The 24470-nt window shown below is 36.5% G+C and overlaps 1 protein-coding gene and 1 pseudogene across 2 annotated transcripts in view; one reads left to right on the forward strand and one right to left on the reverse strand.

Annotated features, from left to right (window-relative positions):
• Window positions 1-1437: 1437 nt before the first annotated feature.
• LOC115030620 (uncharacterized) overlaps window positions 1438-24470 on the forward strand; it is a 160725-nt gene continuing 137692 nt past the window's right edge. For both annotated transcript variants that reach the window (XR_003836211.2, XM_085835568.1), the window contains exons 1-2: window positions 1438-1659; window positions 17963-18053. Coding sequence is in view for 1 of the 2 variants with exons in the window: in XM_085835568.1 (XP_085691694.1) it covers window positions 1650-1659; window positions 17963-18053 (101 nt within the window). In the remaining variant the exon portion in view is untranslated. The remainder of the gene's footprint in view (window positions 1660-17962; window positions 18054-24470) is intronic.
• Window positions 2552-2652, reverse strand: LOC115030695 (U6 spliceosomal RNA; annotated as a pseudogene).

A 24470-nucleotide genomic window follows, 5' to 3' on the forward strand; every position in this document is an offset into this window, starting at 1 on the left:
TTAGAATCCCCTAAAACTGTGAATCAATAAAAAAAAGGCCTTTTCAACTGCAGATGTCACAAGCATTTTGTCACATGGGACTTACTACCATGCAATTTGTAGTAAGATGTTGAATCACTAAGACTGTGCCTGATGACATATTCTAGAAGACTAGAAAATGTTTAATTGAAGGAATATGTGGACATTTGAAGACATTGGTTTAAAGGGTCCTGGACTTCCCCCAAAGAAGCTCAGTGGGTAGCTCTTTTAAGGTTAGAGAGGTCAGAATGCTGAAAAAGTGCCACAGACGGGGCTCAGTCGACCCCTCAACCCATGGGAGAATAAGGCTCCGAAACTCATGTGGGCAAGGAGTTGGAGGAAAAATGGCAAACATACATAAACACCAGAGAGAATCTTGTATCTGAATGTAATTTCTCAAAGCAAGCATCAGAATTATATTAGAGAAGAAAGAAAGGAAGTTAAGTGATGCATTAAGGCCATTCTAAGTACATTGAGGTTACCCGATGCAAAATGACTATTTACACAGAACAGAGATATGCATACATAACAGCAACCAGGAACCAGGTAGTATTTACAACTGCGATAAAAATCAGCCCCATCTAGAGTTAGCTTATTCCTTGAAGCCAGGGGCAAGAGCTTTATGCCATTGTCATAGTTTCAATTCTAGTCTATTGTATAATCCTTCTCCCGAGACAATTGTAAATTTCTGTGTATGGGAGTGACTTAGTTGTTATTTTATGTATCTGTAGGGAACTTCAGGAACCTGAAGGAGGAGGAACCCACCAACTTTCTTTTAATATATAATGTAGTCTGCCATACCTGACTGTAATGAGAATTCTAAGTTTACTTTGATGAACTAGCCCTGAGATTTCTAGCTCTTATCCAATAAACTGCAATGCCTGATTTCTTTTACTATCTCTCTGTCAACACTGGAGGCAATTCTTCTGAATAAGTAACATTCTTAGGAAATTCAAAGCCCAACATTGACTCAACGATTGCCTAGGATATTGGAACACTGGTGGAGGCCAATCTAACTTAGCTATTTGTCAAATCATTCCTTGGAGGCACTTAGAATAAAACAATACTGAAAGAAAGCACACAAAACTCTCAGGGACAAATCTGAAACATGTCTGTGTTATGGGATGCCAAAGAACTTCCAGGAGATGAGTTTCTGTGAAACTTTTGCCTCAGGACTGTGACCAAGCTTTTGGGCTTGTCACACAGATTTCACTGGAGTGGGTGAGGCAATAAAGCAGTTAAGCTCAGTTCATGAGGTTACAGACCAAAGGGCAGAATCATTCGAAATTGGCTCAGTCACACAATATTCTGGAATAGAATTCAACCTCATTCTGTTTGTTCCCTAATATTTATGAAAACAAGGTTTAAAATCAACAGTCTAGTTTAGCCAGACCAATAAATTTCATAACAGCCCATTCTGATAGCAGCTTGGATCATACTGGCTGCTTTTAAATAGATTTCAAGAGAGAAACAGAAGGCCAAAGAAGAAATGTGCAATGTTTCAGACATGTAAATTCGGGATGCTGAAGAAGTCAGGGAAAAAAAAAGCCAGGTGCTTTGAAAAGGAACAACAGGAAAGACTTCCAGAGTGAATCTCAAGAATAAGCAAAATTCCTCCATCGCAAGCAAAAATGTGTGAAGGTAAAATCTGCTTTTGCAGAGTTGCATTTGAGAAAGTACACAGGGATAGCCTATCAAAGGGGTTTCTTAAAGAGTCATTGTTTTCAGAATGTTTCTACATTATTCACCTCTGTTGGCACTTAAAGGCTGCTAAGGAATGGCTTAAATTGGGTTTTCAATAGCTGAAGACATTGGCGTCAACTATGTTTTACTGGCTGTGTAGTGAACATCAAACAAGAGTTATGAATCTTAGAAGCTTCCATTGAAAATTTGAAGGAAATCTTAGAAACTGAGCCTTATATAGCCTGATTGCCATAGCTGGAGACAGTCCTTGAAAGGCAGCGAATGAAGTTGTGATAGTTAAGCCATAATAAAATCTGACCTAGAGAACCTGGGTAAAGTCCCACTTCTGAGGATGTTTCTACCACAATCCCAATGGGAGCTGTTTGCTAGAATAAAGTTTGCTATGTTTATTCTCCTTCTGTCTGTGCCCCTCAGTCTCTCTGTACCTCTTGTTTCATCTCTCATTCATAACTGCTCCCACATTCCTACAGAAACAACCAAGTGTCTTCACCTGTCACTTTCTTTTTTTCTCCAAATATTCTCTCTAGAATATACAATTCTGCATCTATCCCACAAAACAAACTTTGTCAAACCCAAGACAACCACTCCCCCCTCTAAGTCACTTATAACAATGTGGAGATAGAATGAGAGGCATTAGAGTCATGTGTAAATTATTATGGTTTGGATCTTGAACATTATTCGACTGCTCAAATTCTAAATGCTTGACTGCAAGGCTAGGATGTAGGCTATTTGGGAAGTGACTGAATGATATCATTGACTTCATTAATCGTCTATTGTTATTTGTAAGTGAATAAGTATCAAAAGAAGGTATTATACACCGGAATTATTTAAAAATACAGAATTCTTCACACATTTTAATACCATTTAACAGAGTCCATGCTATGCTTCTCTGTATTATTACAAAATCACTATATGTCTTGCTAAGAAATCAAGATTGCTTATTTAGCATCCTGCCTGCTATATCATAACAGCTCTTCCCACCATCAACTTTCTAGCACTACAATGTTTTGCCTTGTTTTTAATAAAAGCAAAAGCAATTAGGCTAAGGACTGAAACCTCAAACTCATGAATATCCCCTTCTTTCAGTTGTTGTGAAGTGCTTTGAGTGTATAATGTCCATTTAAGGCTCTCATGTGGCACTATTGGGGGATGAAAAAACTTTAGGATATGGGATATGATGAGGGTTCATATCCCATTGCTTCATATGGATATGAAGAAATTCATTGGGAGTATGTAATTGAAGAGAAATGGTTTATATACTTCTTTTTCTTCTGCTTCTTCTTCTTCTTCTTCTTCTTCTTCTTCTTTTTCTTCTTCTTCTTCTTCTTCTTCTTCTTCTTCTTCTTCTTCTTCTTCTTCTTCTTCTTCTTCTTCTTCTTCCCCTCTCTCCCTCTCTCTCTCTCTCTCTCTCTCTCTCTCTCTCTCTCTCTCTCTCTCTCCCCTTCTCTCTCTTTTCCCTGACAACCATGAGTTATGTAAAGATATCACACATTCCACCACAATATATTATAGTGCCACAAATCAAATCAGAAACACAAGTATAGGCTAAAACATCAGCCACTATGAACACACACGCATGCGCGTGCGCGCACGCACACACACACACACACACACACACATACACACACATTTCAATATCTTATATAGAGATGGGAATTTGAGGAAATCTTATTGCATTGCTATGCTCTTTGTTAACATCTTTTACTTCAAAATACATACTTATAAAACTATTTAATATATATTTGGCTTGCCAAAGTTCCATTTATTTCCATTTTACTTATTTATATGTCAAACATTCAACTATAAATAACACTATTGTGAAGCACCCACTGGAAATAGAGCAATGAAGAAACTGCAAGGATCCATCAGCACTCTATACTGGCATATTTTGGAGAACAAGAATAAAAATCTTTAAACAAATGGATGCTTAATGAGAAGGATATGAGAATTTCTTTAAAGAGGAATAAGAAAGTGACAATATAACTACAGAACTATATTCTAATAATGTATTGCAGTAAATAACTCTGTGAAAGAGACAACTGGGCTCAGTGAGATGGCTCAGGATTAAAAGTGTTCAACCCATGAGTCTGAAGACTTGGCTTTGATCCTAGAAGTCCTGTAAAGTGGAGGGAGAGAACCAGCACACCCCAGAGTTGGTCTCCAGAGACTTCTCAAGGGAAAACCTCATGGAGAAATTGCAACTCAAAGTTTACTGGATACTCTGAATGATAAAGGGTCATTTTAATATTCTCAATAAATTAGTTGTATGATCTGATTTGAGATTTAAAATAATAAAATAAGCACTGACAAGAATCTGACAATGGTGTAAAGAGGACAAAATCTTCTGTAAGGCCACTGTGAGGTTCCAGGTAATGTCACCTGAATGTTCAGACCACAGTGATAGCAGCTGATGTACAGTGCAAGATGAGGATAAAATCCACAGGGTTTGCACAAAAATTTGGGGCCGTTTAGGAAATGGACTGAGGATGAAAAAGGACTAAAATGAGCATCAAAACATGCAAATGACTGAATAATAATAAGAAAATCTGTAGTCTGTTTTTGTTAAATAAATAACATGTTATTTGTTAAATAAATAACCGATGAGTAAGCAGTAAGAGCACTTGTTGCTCAAACATGGTGAACTGATTTCAGATCTCCAGAACCTATGTAAAAGTACATTCGTGGATTTGTGCACCTGTAACCCCGGTGCCATGCTGTAGAAGGAGGAGGATTGTTGGAGATTTGTGCCCAGCACCCTGGATCCACATTCAGTGGGAGACTCAGTCTCAACGGAAGAGGAAAGAGAGAGAAACAGCATGACATTAGATATCTATCTTTGGCCTCTATGCATGCTAGAATGTGCTTCCCTGCACACAAACATGTATAGGCGTATGCACATTTGTGATACATTCACACATACTGAAAATATAAATAAAAGTAAGTTAAAATTAAATGAGAAAAACTTTAATAGGATCACCAAATAAAGGAGCAAATGTGGAATAGCAAAGATACAAGAGTCAGTGGTCACAATTGTAGAAGTGCTATATGTGAGTGGGTAGGCAGATTCAAACAGAGGGTCTTACTCAGCCTGAAGTCATGATGGTTCAGGCCAGACACAGTACATGGCTTCAGACAGTACTTGAATATGCTACATTATCACCAAAGATTTCACCATCTGTTATTGGTCATTGTTTAGTTCAGTATCATTATAGAATGATTAACAAAATTAAAGTAGCTCAAAAAGAAAATTAAGCAAATATTTTTTCTATAGTTGATAAAATATAATGATTAAACGAATCTGTAAAGTTACATTTAAAACATTGCCTGCAGGTACAAATTATTTCTCTTTCTCAAATATGAACTGACAAACTAACCATTTTCTATACTGTATTTTCCTTTTTAAACCAAAAACTTTCAAATAGCTACTGCAATCCCATGTGCCCATACAATTTAATATCTTAATTTGCATGTGTATTTGCAACATCGTATATATTGGCCAAAATGAAATTATGAAAAACGGAGGAAAAATCCAGGAAATAGAACCAAGGCAGTCCCAGGCAGGCAGGGAACAAGTGTCAACTACTCCTGTAAGAGACTTTTTTCTCCTTCCCAAAGGTCCCCATCCTGGCTTCTGGGATGTATGCAGCAGGATCCTTGTGCTTATTTTTGCTACTTTCCTCTTGTGAGTTGTATGTTATATCTGAGCAAGACAGACTGAGGTCAGCTGCAGCCCTTCCTGCACATTCTAATGACTCCAGATTAAAACACCTGGCATTTATTTTTGGTTGTAATTGGGAGATTATATAACTTACTAGCAATATAATTGGTGACACCACAACTCTAGGTGTTATGCAGCTAAGGTTAAGATGCAATTGAAATGTAAATATAGTAGCAAATCTGGTAGGAGACAATAAGTTTCATAGTTTTCTCTGGTAAAGAAACAAAAATAGAACAGAAAAATTGAAGCCATTTATTTAATAATATACAGTAATACTACAAGGCTTTTCACTGGAGGATATTGAACATAACAATTATGTTATCGTGCTTACTATTATTTTGTTCCAACACCACAGTAGCATTTATTTCAAATCAATGGGTTAACTCAAATTTTAAGGTTCCACTCACTCAAGTTAAACTCTCTGATTAGGTCAGGCTGGCCAGAGAACTCCAGACCTCCACTTCAGTTTTGGATCATAATCAGCTGCTACTTCTCCTGACTTTTCTGTTACCTGGGATTCTGGGGATTAACTCCTGCTCTCAGACACACAATCCAAGAACTTCACTAAGCTTTCTTCACACATCACTGTTAGGTTTCTCTAAGTCTTTTTTAAAAATGCATTGATACATATATTATTTGAATGAATTATGTGCTTGTAACAACCTTTTTCCTTTTTCGTTTTTACTTTTTAAAACATTTTTTTCTGGTGTTGTTGACCCCTTTTATCTCCTTCAATCCTTCCTCCCCATTTTCCACAATATTCCCTGAGGTATGCCTTGTGTTTGGCTGTGTGAGTCTACATCTGTTTCTAATCAGCTCCTTCCTTTGAGCCAGTGAACTTGCTTACCTGAAAGCTGTTTCCTAATAAACCTGCATTTATAAATATTTTCATTGGCTTGAATTGGCTCATTTCAACAGCAGAGAATTTCTCAGCTCCTGTCTGCAAGTATAGGGGGATATCGTTAATATTTTCAGGGGTGTGTTCTCTCATGACATTCTTCTCTAGGTGGGTTAGTCAGTGGGATGGCTATTCCTTCAAATCTAGGACAAATTGTGAGTCTAAGTTTTTGTGGCTAGATCAATGTTCGAATCCTCTCTTTTGAGGAAGTCATGCTTGGTTATACTAGGTGGCTATTTCAGGTTTCATGTATCCTATTGCTAGGTGTCTGAGACTCATCCTCATAGATTCCAAGGAGTTTCTCTTGTCCTAATTTTGTCCCAGAGATGCACCCCTGTCCCCACCAGTCCTAGTTCTCTCTTCCTCTGTCCTCCTTACACTTGATCTCTCTTGTTATTCTCCCCAACCCTCTCCCACACAGTTCCCTCCCTCCGTTACAACCTCCCATGTCTATGTTTTCCCCATCTCAGTAATATTCAAGTATGCTCTTTTGGCTTCTCCGTGTTACTTAGCTTCTTTGGTTCTATAGATTGTGGCATGATTATCATGTACATTATGGCTAATATCTACCTACATGTAAGTCCACAACATGTTTGCTTTTCTGAGTCTGGATTACCTTACTTAGAATGACCTTTTCTTGTTCCAGCCATTTCAACTAACATGGGCCCTTAGAAGCTCTCAGAGACTAACCCACCAACCAAAGTGCCTGCATGGGATATATATATATATATATATATATATATATATATAGTGTGTATATATATATAGTGTGTGTATATATATAATATATATATATAGTGTGTGTATATATATTTAGTGTTTGTGTGTGTATGTATATATATATGTATATGTATATATATAGTGTGTGTGTTTCTACTCTATTATGTTTTCACACTACTCTGTGTAAATCAGAGAACAACTTGTCTGAGCTGCTTTTTTCCTTTCTGTCATGAGAGTCCTGTGGATGAACACAGGTCATCAGGCCAGTCAGTATGTACCTCTACCCAGTGAGCAATCTTATAAGCCCCAAGGTTACTTCCTGATTTCATTGAAAAGAACCTAACTGCTGCATTAAGCACAGGGTGCATGTGTTGACACTTTTTTTTTCACAGCTACAGAAAATTTTCCTCACTATATGATACATTGGTTTTTCTTTGGCAAAAGTGTTATTTTCTTCCACAGAGACATTTAGACAACAGTTTAAAATGTTATTTATTTATCAGTATGTATGTATTTTTTATATATATATATGCAAATATTTATACTAATAGCACAATAACTGAGTGAAATCAGGAACAAGAGCATTCTGGTTTGTAGGCATGATCCTCCTGGAGCATGCATCAGACAGTCTCACCTACTCGGGTTTTTACAGTTTTTACTATACTGATGGGCATATCTGAACTGATGTGCTTCAGCATGTAATTTGATTGCCTGGATTTTGCTGTGAGCCCTCTCAGAAGCACAACCCATAACCCTGTGATATTTTCAACATCTTTATTTTTCAATAGCAGCCAAAATTTCATAAAGAAGGGAAAGAGAGTTTAGGAAACTACTTGTCAATCATTCCTATGAACACATTTTAGTGATATATCAGAGGAAATGCCACAACAATTAGGTAGTGAAATCAGCATAAATATATAAATATTTTGTATCCAATAGGACATATTGTCTGCCCTAATTTACTTGATGTAATTTGTAGAATTATTGATGTATTTCTAATAAGTCAAAGAGCATGGTAAATGAATAGATTAATAATAACAAATACATGCATGAAATTGAAATCATTCATTTCAGAAAATGATCACAGAATTTTAAATATATATTTGTACAAATAAAAAAGTTGTATAACTAAGCTAATATAAAAGATAATATTTTGCATTATGAATAAGATGTCAAATTTGTTCTAATACAATATCATTATTAAAAGTGTTATAGAAACACCATTTTCCTATAATCACAGAGTATTTTTAAAATGATACCCCCTTTAGAAATTCATTTTAAATGACTTATTTCTCCATAGTAGGCTTAAACTTTTCCAAACCTATTTTAATAAGGGTTCTCAAATGCTTCTACCCTCCCTGCCTCCCCCCCACACACACATACACTTGTAGCTCATTGTCCAAACATAAGAGAGAAAAGATAGTAAATACAACAAGGAGAGGTGGCCCGGTTTAAAAGTAGTTCTTTGGGTTGATTCCAATGTCTGTTGTTAGGATACTACCAGTCCAGTTCAGTGGTATCCAAATAACAAAAGTCTAGTTTAAAATGGGTCACCAAACACAAATCAGCAGCAACACAATCCGGTAGAAACAGTCAGGCATCCATCTAATCAGCATGAGTCAGCTGGAGTGATCAGAATCAGCCAGAATACCAGAAGAAGTTCTTGTCAGTGCCTCTGTCAAGGAAGTGAATGTCAGTGAAGACACAAGACCAATGAAGCAATGCACAGCCAGCAATGCAAGCATGCCATGACTGTCTGTTGGGTCCTACTAACATCACATTTCCTCACATGGGTCTGCTTCAGCAAGACATCAAATTAGCCTGCTACAAGAAACCATCATATGACACAACCAAAGATTTCCACTCCATACATGTTTTGGGGATATATGTGTTCTGAGGTTTAAAAAAAAGTTAGTGCACAAAGGGAAAGAGTTTTATCAATCTCTGAACTGTTGTATATGGAATTTCTTGTGATCTGAGGCAAATGTTAACACACAATATTTTGGTTTATATTATTGAAAACTTCAAAGTGAGAAATTAATTTATGAACATACATAGAAACTATACAGCACAGAATAAAACTTTTCATACCCAAATGTACATCATGCATTGTATTTTCTGTAGTCCTTCTAAGAGAATTGCAATTGTAGGGTACATCAACATAACAAGCACCTCCCATTAGCTGTTCAATGTTTCTCAGAATTCCACAGCACTTTCATTGTATTTCTGTTTCTATGGATTTCAAATGTCTAAAGTCATAATGATTCCAGTAAACATACTTGTAACTTTTACCGAAAATTAGTTTGTTTGTTTGTTTTTTTTTTTTATAAGGAACAGGAAAGATGTCAGAGGCAGTTTACTCTGCTATGGGGGTGATCTCCAAGGCATCAGCTGTCACCAGGGTGTTGCCACTTGACAGTTCAATACCTGCTCATCCTGTGCTCCTGACTATGCTGAGCTCTGAGTAAACTGTGCTGTATGCCAACTGTCAGGAAGAGCCTGACATATCATTAGTACTGACCTCCAGGATGGCAGTCCCAATGTGAAACCAAACAGCACAGCTAATTTTCATTACAGCTAAATTAATCTTCACACATTTCCACTTACCATTGGACAGCAAAAGTCCCAAACAGAAAGCATTTTATGAACTCTGTGATCAACTCAACAAAATCCTAAAGCTAAGAACCCCAAAAAAAGCTGCATTTTAAAGGGCTCAATATGAACCTTTTTATAACAGGTAAAACACAGCCTTCATAAGCACAGTGGAATTAAAATGTTCTGTGGCATTTATGGCAAGGATTTTATGTGGACCCACCTCAGCAGCACTGCTGCTTTAATGCCTTCCCAGCTCAGACACATCAGATAAACACCAGCAGCCACCCGAGGCACAGGTACTGCCTGGCTTGCCTAGCTCTCTGATATTGCTGTGCCTAGCATCTTGTGACCTCACTTGAGCTCAGAGCGTGTGGGAGAAATACTCGACATGTAAACTCTACCTTGTGCACTCCTGCAAGCAACACGATGAGCAAGTGTCTACTGATACTCTGTGCAGTGAGGCAAATGAACCAATTTTCTGGCATTGGCTTCTCAGAATTCAAAAATTGCATTGTTAAGGGATTTGGGGAGGGGGCCCTCACTTTCCAACCTCCCATACTATCCCAGTGACACTTGACCTCTCCTGTCACCCATGGGAATCAAAGGGATGACCACACCACATGTAATCACTTGGAGCTAACAACACAAAGAGCACCAAATTGTTCACCATATGTAGAGTGTGTGCTATGCTCTGTTTTTATTTTTTCAACTACATTTTCGAGAAAATGTATTTTTAAAATTAAATTACAAATTTAAATACTTAAAGCACTTATATCTGTGTTTTAATACATGGATTGCTTTCTTTCAGAAGCACACAATTCTTTTCAGCAAATGATATAAAGCACATTTGGAAGAGTATTAAATCGATGAATGGCCTTGATTCTGCCTCCTGAAATTGCTGCACACATGGATCACACAGTGTCTGTTTCATAGCCCTGAGTATGCAAAGCAGATATGCCTCTAGTGCACACTGGAAAGTAACCCCAAGAGCTGAAGCACTGAGGTATACCTGCGACCCTGAAAAGGCAGGAGCAGTCAACTCACTAGGGAATTGAGCTATCACTTATGGGAGAGCTCAATTCCTGCAAAGGCTCTGGACAGCTGGCTGAGGAGAGTGGCAGAGCTGCACATGGTGACAGGCCATGGAGACAGTGACTACATTAGCAGCATGATATGTATACAGTGACTCATAGTTTTCTCCTTTCAGCCGTCCTCACATAAATAGCAAGAGCATCAGCTATAATAACTGAGAAGAGATGTGAAGTATCGATGATATATTTTTAATTTTCTCAGTGTCTGGACATTTATTATAATGTAGTGGAAGTCATGTGACACAAGAGAAGACAGCCAAAGGCTCTAAAAGCAGAAAAGCCATGGTGTAAATCCTGGTTTGATCATTGCAGGTTTAGTGACCTTCAGAGTGTTCAACCTTTAAGGTCTCAGTTTCTCTGCTGTAATAATAGTATTACATATTTTTACTATGTGAAAAATAGGATATGATGTTTCAAATTTAAAAGGCACTGTCACTGGAGTATCAAAGGCTAATTATGATTTTATTGTCTGAATCGGGAATTCCTGTGATTGTTACATTGGTCTTGATGCTTGAGCAAAACTTAAATCATATCTTGCTAATAGTTAAGACAACATGTTTTGACTTTCAATTACACAATTTCAACTTAGACAACCCATAGTTCCCTAAGAACACAGTTATGTAACTTACAGATCATTTAAACTATGCATTTGCTCAATGTTCTTTTTTGTTCTAAGCTTGAAGAAGACACTTCACTGGCTAAAGCCTACCACCAGGAGGAGCTCCTTAGTTCTTGATGAGTTTTTCTCAGGATTGATTTAATCCAATGCGAATGCATAACAGGCACGACAGGTGGAAGGCATGAATTTTTCTTAGTCGCTTAGATGTCTTAGTTTTTCAACTTCAAATTCTTAGCATGCATTGCTCTGGGGCTTCAGGTAGCCATGGAATTAGTACAGAACGAAGGTCTTCTTGAATATGAAATGTTATTCTCTAAAAAGGCTTAAGATGTGTGCACACATTTATTTCTATTCTGGACCGATGTTGGGTGGGAACTGCATCTTTTTCAGATTTACTTAACCTTCGTTCTTTCTTCCTTCCCTTCCTACTTTCTTACTCCCTTTCCATTTTTTTCTTCCTTCCTTCCTTCCTTCCTTCCTTCCTTCCTTTCTTTCTTTCTTTCTTTCTTTCTTTCTTTCTTTCTTTCTTTCTTTCTTTCTTCCTTCCTTCCTTTTTTCTTTCTTTCTTTCTTTCTTTCTTTCTTTCTTTCTTTCTTTCTTTCTTTCTTTCTTTGTGATAGCCTTGTTTTCTTGTTTGAATAGTGATACTCTGAGTAGATTTCAAGCCTTATGTCGATTCTAGATATTATCTGGCAAGTTTCAAGAACTGAGGACCCCATTACAGAGAAGGAGTTCTAAGAATTAAACACAGAACACAGAGTATCAAATAAATGTGCTACCAGATGCCTTGTGACTTGTGACACCAGTAGAATATACGTTTAAATGTTTTCTTTTAAAATTCTGGAGGCCAGGCTGAAAAAAGTTCTATGAACAATTTCCTTTTCAGAGGGAACTATCATATGTGTTGACTGTTTGGGTTGAATCTTGGATCTTCCATTTGATATTTTACAAGCTTTTACACATTTTTAATATACCTATGCTTTTTCTTGTTATGTAAAATTGAGATTATAAAAGTATATTCTTCATATGACTATCAATTTAGAGAAAGTCCTTTTTACTGGACAGAAACTGTTTTAGGCTCTAAAATATAAGGCTGAACAATAAACTCCAGTCTTCATAAACTGTATTTTGAAATGTATTCACACATACACACACACTCACAGACACACCCACCCACAAACACACACATGCATACACAGAGACAGACAGACAGACAGCACTATATAAAAACAAATAAAACCCAAAAGTTAGCAAAATTTTCAGACATGACTTTTCTAATAGGACAAGGTTAGGGGTAATTTTCTTCGGACTACATGAAAGTAAGATATAAAGTTAATGTCCTGATGTTTATAAATATGATTAATTTTGAATCAAACAATATTACTAAAGTCTTTTAGTAAGCTCTTGGAGTTATCATTTCTGAGTGGCTAAATATTTTCAACCTAATTAGATGCATGAATATTAAATCTATTGTGAACTCATTTTTTTAAAAAAAAGTGAGACATTTGCTTTAGAGGGAAAAATACAGTGCATGTATATTTGGTTTTTATATATGTGTGTTAGCATTTTTCCATGATTGCTTCAGATTTTCTTCAAAGAAAAAATGTTGTTGAAAATATTATATCCCTTTTTGAGTCCTTTGTATCTTCTTTGTAAAGAGAATAGTTCTCTGGGTTTGGTTTTCATGTTTCCTATGGATTTTTCAACTTCTCATGTATAAGTAGATAAAAATTATACTGAGATATTTGAAAGATTATAGATATAGCTAGAATAACAATAAATTAATAAATTTTATTCACTATTATATGAGTAAAACTTATTCTTCTTCATGAATGTTCCTTTTGGTCATTCCCGAGATTATGTTGCAATGCATTAATTTATAAATTGATTCATTTCCCATCTTATAGATGTTAAGGCACCTCATATATTCAATATTAAAAATGAGGTTATGAATAACTTGTTTCCTATGTGATCACTTTTTAATCAAAATCAGTATATTCTTCCAGCCAGAATATATCCCTAGTGAGATAAAATGGAGCTGGAGTGTGACACTGTGGTCTGAACCTAAGGAATGTGAGAAATCAGTGTATAAGGGAAAGGGGTATCAATCCTATTATTTCTAAACAACCAGTATTTTATCCTGGTGTATATTCAAAACCTAGTATTCTTCACATTTCTTTTTATTTTAGGAAATGTTACTGAAACCAATTAGATGTACAGTGCTGAAAGTGTAATTTCTACTAAAGGCACATGAAGAAAAGAGTTAATAATGTGGTGATGCACATCTGAAATTTCAGGACTTAGGAGAGGTTATTCCAGGAAGTCAAAGAAGTTACACTAGAAAGATCAACTGAGTTACCCTCAGATGGGATGTCAAGGTCATTCCGAGTTACCTGGCAAAAACCAAGAGTGCAAGAGTCAAAGGATGGGGTAGGGCAGACCAGCAGAGTGTCTGCTATCGTATGTCTGGCCCTGGATTGAATTTGGAGATATAAGGGGGAAAAACTGCTTGTGGAAGGAAACACAGAAAGTTTGCAATGAATTTGATGCCAGCCTGAGCCTCACAGTGAAAATTCATTTCATCAAAACAAAAGAAAAACACATGATATAATGAGTCAATAAGGTTCTATGGTTATGTCAGATACCACAATATAGTGCACAGTAGATTAAAATACATGTGCAATTACATATTTACACACACACACACACACATAGTCATAAAAACTGGCACCTACACAATGAGAAAACAGAGTTACTAGAGACAAAATTATAGGGAGTATACATGTATTTTTTCCAATGTAAATAGTTAAATTTTTGAGGAAAATATATTTGATGCTGACACAATTTCTCTCCCAATGTTTTTAGACAAATTAGTCATCTTATATGGTACTATTAGAACTTGAGACAGTCAGTATGCTTCGTTGATGTCCAGACTTTAAAAAATGACAATGTCTCACTTCTCACAAGTGGTTTGTCAAAGTGTTCTGATTCAATTTCCTTTTCAAGCTTCCTAGCTGTGGTCCATCCCTTTTCTATTTACTTCACAGCATCCATTTAGATGCCCTGCAGTAATTGTTAATGTGACCCCTATTGAAAGAAATGTGACGCCCAGGGATAGAACGCATGCTGCCTACGTTAGAACTCACTTAAAAGTCAAGTATTCGGATGTCAAAACCAGGGCAAACCTTAGGGACATGACACTTAGATAATCAATTCCTTCACATTATGACAAGACAGAAATGCTTCAAGCCGAGTCAAATAGAACACCAGATATTTATACAAAATAAAATATTACAAAGAAACAGCCACAAAGACCTAGCACTTTTCATTGCGCTACTTAACTGAGTAGAGGTGAAAAGAAGTACAAAATTCTATGGTACACTTTCAAAATAAAGTATGACCAAGAGTAAAAATAAATTTGTTTTTCTGATGTCAAGTGTAAATTAAACTAGTAAGTTTAGCTAAAACCGCCTTGAATGTAGTAGCTATAAACATTCCTTAAATTTCAGATAGAAAAGGAATATGTAGCTTGGAAAGTTTTAAAATTACAATGTACAAAATATTAACTTCCAGAAAAAATGTATTCTCTCTTTCTCTCTCTCTCTCTTTCTCTCTCCCTCTCCTTCTCCCTCTTCTCCCTCTCCTCCCTCTCCCTCTCCCTCTCTCTCTCTCTCTCTCTCTCTCTCTCTCTCTCTCTCTCTCTCTCTCTCTCTCTCTCTCTCTCCTTTATTTTAGTTTGAGAAAACACTCAAAGATAAAAGGCCACTGTAAATTCAAAAAAAAGTATCAACTAAATATGAACATGTTCAAGGTATTTTCCCTAATTTCTGTACATCTCTGTGGGCCACAGGAAGCCACACCAACCCAATAAAGTGACTTCTTTTCTTACACAAAACTCTTAATCTACTGATAAGTTGGCATTGTAAATGGCAAATATTCATGTTTCAAAACAGAGCAAAAAAAAATCTGAAAACATATTTATTGGAAACTCTTATCTTCACATCTGATCTCCCAGTTATCAAGATTGCCTCCCAGAGTCTAGGCCCTCCTCTGCTTTAAGGGTGATCATTAGGTAACCAGAAGGTTTAGCTGGCTTTCAGCCTGATTGGCATTTGAGGACAGTGAAGAGGCTACTACTTAAATTACAATTAAGACTATTGGATTACTCCGAAGTTTAATTTACAGTCTAGTGAGTGAATACTTCCCAGAACAGGCAGAATTAGCCTTGCCAAGAATAGAATCAGAATAGAAAGAAATACCCCTGCCTTATCTTGTATTATGTCATTTTTTTTCCTGATTATATGTACTGTGGATTATTTACCATAACTCAGTATTGGTCCCATGGACACTATCTTTGCAAGGAAGGCTCTTCTGTCTCTGTCTCTCTCTGACGCTCTCTTTCTCTCTTTTAATTTTATTTTTTTTCCATACAATATATTTTGATTATGTTTTTCCTGCCACTCAATTCTTCCTAGATTCTCTCTACACAACCAACTTCATTATTCTCTCAATAAAAATAAATAAATGAATAAATAAATAAAACCAGCAACCCAATAAGACAAAAATTTAAAACTTGAAACAAAAGCCAACTCCCCCAACACACACACACAAACACATCATAAAAACCATGTAGCCCATGTAGAATTAGCCAAGTATTCTGAGCCATCTTTCATTCCTCAGAGTGAGGTTTTTGTACCCATTGATGTTACATTGGAGCAAATTGATTTTCTTTTTCTTTTTCCTTTCTCCATTCCAGGTATGATTGCACATAGTCCATTAGAATGGTACTAACCTGAAATGGGAGAGGTCAGCCAGATCCTTTGACCATGTATTATGGCTTCTGGTCTAGTGTTTTTAAGCGATTCCTGAGGGTGCAAGCTAGTGAGTGTTTGGGACTTGCATCCTATTCTACTCCTTTGTCTGTCTTGTCCTACTTTCATTTAACACTTTATCTTATTATATTTTATTTTGTGGTATTTTAAAATGAATGAATGAATAAAGAAAGAAAGAAAGAAAGAAAGAAAGAAAGAAAGAAAGAAAGAAAGAAAGAAAGAAATGAATGAGTGAATGAAAACCTAGCCACTAGGGTAAAGATTAATAAGAAAACTGCCATTTATGCCTTCTGGGAAAGAAAAAAAAAATCAGTTATCTCCAATGTAGTGATACTGAGTATATCAAGAACTCCATGACAGATCTCATGTTCAGGAGTAGACAACCAACATGTAATGGGCTTAACAGTTTTGTGTGTGGGTGGTGTGTGTGTACGTGCTTTTATTTGGTAAGTTGTTGGGATTTGTCGTTGTTGTTTGTTTGTTTTCCTTTGGGGTAATGCTGTATATTGTTTTCTGGATTTTGAGCATGTTGGGTTTGCTTTGGTTTTTGTAAATGAACTTAAAGTGGGTTGGATAGGAAGGAGAGGCTCTGGATGAATTTGGGAAGGAAAAATTATGAGCCAAATGTATTTAATTCAAAACTGGTTTTAATCATTGATGGATTTTTTTTTCTTTGATGAAAAGAAAGAAAAATGACCATGACTGTAAGTGAATCCACAGGGTTCATATTTCATTCACTTTTCTGACAAAAGGCAGAAGAAGTCTATGTGTGCTAAGCTTACAACAAACTGCAGGTGAGGCCAAGCTAAATCAAAGAGCTGCGTGGTTGGATTCTATGTCTGTAAAATTGAACTTCTCCCGGAAGTATGCGGTCTAAGTGAGGTTAAAATACATAAGGAAGAATCAACTCTTCCTAGTCAAAGAAGAGGAACTCTACCTATAAATGGAAATTATATTCTAAGAAGGGAAGTGAAGTGATAGTAGAAGTGGCCATCGTTCTTACAAAAACTGGTGTGTTATCCAACTTTGCAATGATCTGTGTATACTCATTTGTGTGAGGAAAAGGCCCTTGGTCTTGCGAAGATCATATGTACAGGGGAATGCCAGGGCCAAGAAGCCGAAGTGAGTGGGTTGGAGAGCAGGGCAAGGGAGGGTATAGGGAACTTTCTGGATAGCGTTTGAGGAAAAGGCTTTTAAGGAATAAATATAAATGAATAAATAGGAAGTAACTGATGAGAGAGAAAATAAGCAGCAAGAATCCCAGGAACTTCAACACTATCCTGAATCTTACCTCCGATTTTTCTCTGATAAAGTTAAAATATTATTCTAATTTCAACAGTAAAACTACTAAATCCAAAAAATGGTGTATAAATACATTCTTATGGGGGTAACAATAGGGAAAGTAGAGGAGTCTTCGGAATAAGGGGACCCTCTTTAAAATATGGGTTCCTAAGCTCTTTGAATATACTAGTGACCAACGTCACTACAATAAAACAAAGTATCTCATGTATAGAAGTTAAATAAGATATATATTACTGAGCTAAACTTTAATTATTAGAGCTTGTGTTCTTAAGTATCTATCCCATCTTAGCAGGTTCTACTAAGCTATGTAAAACATTTGTTCCCAGAAACCCCACTCTCTCTCCTACTTAACCTTCAAAAATCTATTTGCTTGTTAGGTAACACAACAACAGTTTGCAGAATGTCGCTTACTAATGAATTGTCTGCCTGTGCTGTGCTAACAGCAAATCCTCTCATCCTCTGTAGCCTGTGGAAGACTATTGAAGAAGGTGTGGGATTCAGTGCTGAGAGATGATACTCCAATCTTAGTAAGAAAAACTATCAGTTGGAAGATCAGGTAACACACTTCTGTCTAAAAACAGAAGGACCGATTTATGGGCAACGATGGAAGCAAGTCACAGTAGATGTGGGTTAGCCAAGTGAGAACTCTAAAGGGCCACTATCTGATAATATTGAAAGGCTGAACAGCCCAGGGGCATAATGTAAATTTTAGTCAGGGTAAAATATGCATGAGGGGGAAAACCATTTGGAAAAGAAGAATCATGATAATGAAATGAGACACAAATGCTACTGTAAATTAGCTTTCAAGGAAGACAAAGAAAATGCTAAATATGTAATTTTTTAAAATGCTATTTTAGTGAGGCATTCTTATTCCTTCTTGGAAAGGAAGGTTCACCTGATATGACACAGCTTACCACCATTAATGGAGAATGTCTTGTCACACTAACTTCTGCAATGGGAGGTACTTAGAGACCACTGACTATTAAAATGCTTGGTTTTTTAAACATGAGCAGATTTGAATTAAATTTGAGTATAATTATCTTGGATTTTTAAAATCCCATCCAATATAGAGGTAGATATTTCAATTGGAAAAACCAAAACAATACATTTCTGGAAAATATTGGTTTTAAACATCTATATTACGCCACTTATGGTCCACTTATGGTCCATCTTCTTTCTGAGCCATTTTATTTTATAACAACTTTTATTAAGTTGTAGGGCTCACCGACCCCATATATTTTTCAAGCTTTCAAATGTCTGAATTTTTACTTAAAGTATGTTTCTTGCAACTTTTCTTTCATTTTACATTTATTTGTGCTGGAGAAAGCAGAACTTGAAGTCAAATATCCTTAATTATTTTACAAATGGAAATATCATTTCCATATATTCCAATTTTATCATATTTGATATGATCAAATTTCAGGTTAATTTATCTCAAAATAATTAAGATGCTATTTTCTGCATCATTAAAGAGAATTTTTGATCTCATATGCTTTCTTTACAGATTATTTTCTATCTATAGGTTTTTGACTATATTTGTTTGCTCTTAATACTTTTACATTTTTGTCTGTTCTCACCCGTCTATTCTCAATACAATTTTGATTCAAAGATTCTTGATTTCATGGATCAGCAATTCTTCTTGAACAACTCTTACCATACTAATATTCTCTTTTTGGTAATAGTGGGGATTATCCCGTGTCATATTATGGCAAAGATGCAGGTCAATCAATCTTCAGCTCTCATATCATTTCCAAATACAGTGGTTCAATCATTAAATTAATCTGCTTAGAATACATAATTTGAATTTATTTTTACTAATAAGTAAAAATATTTTATGATATGCACTTTATATACCAATAAATGTACAATGATACACATCCTTTACTCTTTAATCACATAGGCATTTGTGACTTATATTCCCATGCTGTCTATTCATGTATCTTTCTTGTTTGACTTTAGCTAATCACCCTTTTTGTTTGTTTGTTTGTTTTTTGTTTTTTGTTTTTTGTTTTTTTTTTGCTTTAGACCATTAAGTTATTTTACACAAATCCTTATAGTTGAAATCACTCAGTTTTAGATATTTAAACTGGATTCATAACTTTACACTGCTTCTAGTTTAAGGTAATTTAAAGAATTCCCTAATAATGTATAAAAAAAAGACATCTACTCTACAGTTTTGCTGTTTTTCACTGTATGTTGACTTATTTTTATAATTCATGAAGGTTATTTATTCTGGATATATTTTAGTTTATTTATTCATTAATGTTTGAGACTATAATATAGTCCAATGTTCCCTTAATTTCCCTCTCTCCAAACACTAAAATATGCCTACACTTTCTCTTTTTCAAAGTTATTGTTTCTTCTTTCTTTGAATGTTATTACATCTCTCTATATGTATTCTTTATAAATATATACTACTTATATCCTGCTCATTCTATGTAATGCCACTTATATGTGTGTTTCCAGGGATGATCTTTTGGTACTGGAAACTATTTGACATGTTTGTGCCCAAGGATCACCACATCTCTCATTCCCATTTTTCTTCAGTTGCTTCCAGTTCTGGGAGGTTGAGCCTTAATGAGCTTCTCCTCATTACATTGTCATGTCTGTTGGTATCCCCCTTATTTAGTTCATGTTAAGTAGGCATATTTGTGACTTTTTATGGAATATTACAATTGTTGTTACTAGGAGACAGGATATCATAACAAATTTCCTCATTCTCATGTTTATAATCTTTCCAAATTTTCTTCCACAATATTTCCAGAGCCACAGGTATAGGAGTATAATGTAGATGCATTTGTTGGGATGATTTATACTTTTAATTGTATGTGTGCATACGATTATCTCCCATGCCTCTATGCCTAGTTCTCACAAAGGACAGAAGAGGTCATCAGTTACATTGGGAGTGAAAGTATGTATGGTTGTGAGATACCTTGTGATTTTGGGAACCAAACCTGTATCTTCTTTAAGAGCAATAACTCTTAATTGCTAAGCAATCTATCCAGCTCAGTCTTTTCTTCTCTTTTGAAGTACATATTTGACATTTCTAAATTCGAGCATATTTTTCTTAACAAAGATTGAGTAAACATCTGTGTGCCAAGTTTTGAGTTGATATTCGTTGCAAATTCATGAGGAAATACCAAAGAACACAGTTAATGGATTACTTACAAGTGTATACAGTGTTATAAGAAACTTTATTCTGACTTTAAAGTTTGCATTAAGATAAGTAATGAATGCCAGCTTATGTTGTGTTTTGTCCTAGAAACATTGGGTTTTGCTGATATCCTTCATAGAGATCCAATTAGATTTGCAGTATAACCTCAGAATGATTTTCATTGTCAGTTTCTAGTGCACATCTTGCTGGAAATTTCTCATCTTGGGATATCTGTTCAGATATTGGCACATATTTTTGTGTTAAGATTGCTTTGTTGTTGTTGAGTTTTAAGAGTTCTTTGTGTACAGTAGAAAATTTTATCACGTATTTAGTGAGATGTAATTATTTTTTTTATTTTTTTTATTTTATTTAACCTTCTTTTATACACTCCAGATTTTATCCCCATCTGCCCTCTGACTGTTACACATCCCATACTTCTTCCCCACTCCCCCATCCCAATGACGATATCCCCCCCCACACACACACCCCAACATATCTCTCCAAACCCTGAAGAGTCCAGTCTCCTGGGGGTTAGGTGCATCTTCTCTGACTGAACTTAGACCCTGCAGTCCTCTGCTCTATATGTGTTGGGAGCCTAACATTAGCTGGAGTATGTTGCCTGGGTGGTGGTTCCAGGTTAATTGAGACTGCAAGTCCTCCTCCGATAGGGTGGTCCTCCTCCTTAGCTTCTTCTAGCATTTCCCTAATTCAACCAGAGGGGTTCTTTCTAAGTATCTGCATCTGACTCTTTTGCTGTTATTGGGGATTTTGGAGGGAAGTCATGATAGGATATTTTGTGAGCACTCTGAAGCCTCAGTAGAAGTGTCAGTCCTTGCAGCCTCCCCTTGAGATGGATCTCCCTTGGACCTGTTGCTGGAGCTTCTTTTCTTCAGGCTCTTCTCCATTTTTGTCCCTGCAGTTCTTTCAGACAGGACAAATTATGGGTCAGAGTATTTTTTACTGTGGGATGGCAACCCCATCCCTCACTTAAAGCCATGTCTTTCTGCTGGAGGTTGGCTCTACAAGTTCCCTCTCCACACTGTAGGGAATTTCATCTAAGGTCCCTCCCTTTGAAACCTTGAGAGCCTCTCACCTCCCAGGGATCTGGTATGTTCTGAAGGGTATACCCACCTCCTTCCTCCCGAGGTTGCCTGTTTCCATTCTTTCTGCTGTCCCAAAGGGCTTCAGTCCTTTCCCCTACCCAAAGTTTGATCATGTTCCTGGGAACTCAGGAAACTGGAAAGACTCTGTAAAGCAAATGGTATAGTCAATCAGACAAATCAGCAACCTACAGACAGGGAAAAAAATCTGTACTTACCCCACATTCAATAGAGGGCTAATATCCAATATATCTATATCTATATAGATCGTGAGTGGCTGAGAAGCAGTTAAAGGCATTTCAAAGTTCTTAGTAATTAGGGAAATGCAAATCAAAGCAACCCTGAGAATCTACCTAATAGCAATCAGAATGGCTAAGATCAAAACCTCAGGTGACAGCACATGTTGTGAGGCTGTGGAGAAAGAGAAACAATCCTCCACTGCTGGTGGGATTGCAAACTGGCACACATTCTGGAAATCAATCTGAAAGTTCCTCAGAAAATTGGAAATAGATCTACCTGAAGACCCAGTAATATCACTCTTGGGAATATACCCAAAAGATGCCCTACCATGCCACAGGGGCACATGTTCCACTATGATCATAGCAGCCTTGTTTATGATAGCCAGAAGCTGGAAACAACTCAGATGACCCACAAGAGAAGAACGGATACCGAAAATGTGGTTAATTTACACAGTGAAGTACTACTCAGCTATTAAGAATAAGGAGTTTTGCGGACAAATGGTCAGAACTAGTAATTGTCATCCTGAGTGAGGTAACTAAGACCCAAAAGGATATGCATGGTATATACTCACTAATAAGTGGGTATTAAAAAAAAAGTACAGAATACCAAGGCTACAGTTCACAGAGCCCCAAAAGTTAACAAGCCAAGTGAGGATTCCTCAATCCCACTCCAGAGGGAGAAGAAAGCAATCCAAGGAGGAGGGAGGGAGGCTGAGAATGGAAACAGGAAGGGGAAGAGAAGTAATTCTTGTAGATTACTCTCATAACTATATTTCTGTAGCAAGATTTAAGTTTTAAGAGGTATAAGATATATGTGTGTATTTAGGTGTATGAATATGTTTGTTTATGTGTGTTTGTGTGTGGTGTGTATTTTGTGTATATCTGGGTCTGAGAGAGAAAGAGAAATTAAATTATTTATGATTTTTTTTGGTTACATGTGATAACACATGACTTTCATTACTAAAACTAAAATTATTAGCATTTTGAGTAATGTTCCTGATACCTGATTTTATTTTTTTGCAGTTTGATTCATGCTTCATTTTAAAATAAAATTTTGAAGGTAGTAAGATGTGGGGATAGATTCTTTTATAACTTTTTTGATTTGATATATTTTTATTGTAAATGCATACATTATCAAGCTCAACTCCTTGGTTTTATTTCCTTCAATTCCCTTTGAGTCCACCATCACTAATTAGTCTAGCTCATTACAAGTTCATGTGTCCTGTCCCTTTTATTATTCTACTGAGTCCACTCAGCAGTACCAATACATGCTTAATTAGAGCCATTTGCTAGAGCATGTATAGCTATTCAATGGATGGCCTTATTTCTTTTATATCTTCTTTTCTTTAATTGGATATGTCCTTTAATTACATTCCACATGTTATCACCTTGCCCAATTTCCTCTCTGGAAACCCCCATACCATTCCCCCCCCCCCCCTTGCTTCTATGAGGTTGCTCCTCCACCCACCTAACCACTCTTACCTCTCCATCTTGGCATTCACCTACACTGAAGCATTGAGCCTTCACATGACCAAGAGCCTCTCTTCCCACTGATGTCCATTAAGGCCATCCTCTACTACATATGCAGCTGGAGTCATGGGTCATTCCATGTGTACTCTTTGATTGGCGGTTTCATCCCTGGAACCTCTGGGAGATCTGGTTGGTTGGTATTTTTGTTCTTCTTATGAGGTTACAAAACCCTTCAGCTCCTTCAGTTCTTTCTATAACTCCCCCATTAGAGACCCTGTGTTCAGTCCAATGTTTGGCTGCAAGCATCCATCTCTGTATTTGCCAGGCTCTGGCAGAGTCTTACAGGAGACAGATATATCAGGTTCATGTCACCAATTTCTTCTTGGCATCCAGTATAGTATCTGGGTTTGGTGACTCATTATATGGGATGGATTTCCAGGTGGGGCAGTCACTGGATGGCCTTTCCTTCAGTATCTGATCCATACTATTTCTCTATATTTCCTCCTGTGAATATTTTGTTACTTCTTCTAAGAAGGACTGAAGCATCCACACTTTGGTCTTTATTCTTCTTTAGCTTCATGTGGTCTGTGAATTGTATCTTGGGTATTCTGAACTTTTGGGCTAATATCCAATTATCACTGTGTGCATACCATATGTGTTCTTTTTTTGACTGGGTTACCTCACTCAGGATGATATTTTCTAGTTCCATCCATTTGCCTGTGAATTTCATGAAGTCATTGTTTTTAATAGCTGCATAGTATTCCATTGTATAAATGGACCACATTTTCAGTATCCATCCCTCTGTAGAAGAACATCTGGGTTCTTTCCAGCTTCTGGCTATTATGAATAAGGCTTCTATGAACATAGTAGAGTGTGTGTCCTTGTTATATGTTGGAGCATCTTTGAGTGTATGACCAGGACTGGTATAGATGGGTCCTGAGGTTGAATTATTTCTAATTTTCTGAGGAACCACCAGACTGATTTCCAGAGTTGTTGTACCAGCTTACAAT

The sequence above is a fragment of the Mus caroli genome, unplaced genomic scaffold (genome assembly GCF_978045245.1).
Source record: "Mus caroli unplaced genomic scaffold, Mus_caroli_1 scaffold_3, whole genome shotgun sequence".
NCBI classification, from domain to species: domain Eukaryota; kingdom Metazoa; phylum Chordata; class Mammalia; order Rodentia; family Muridae; genus Mus; species Mus caroli.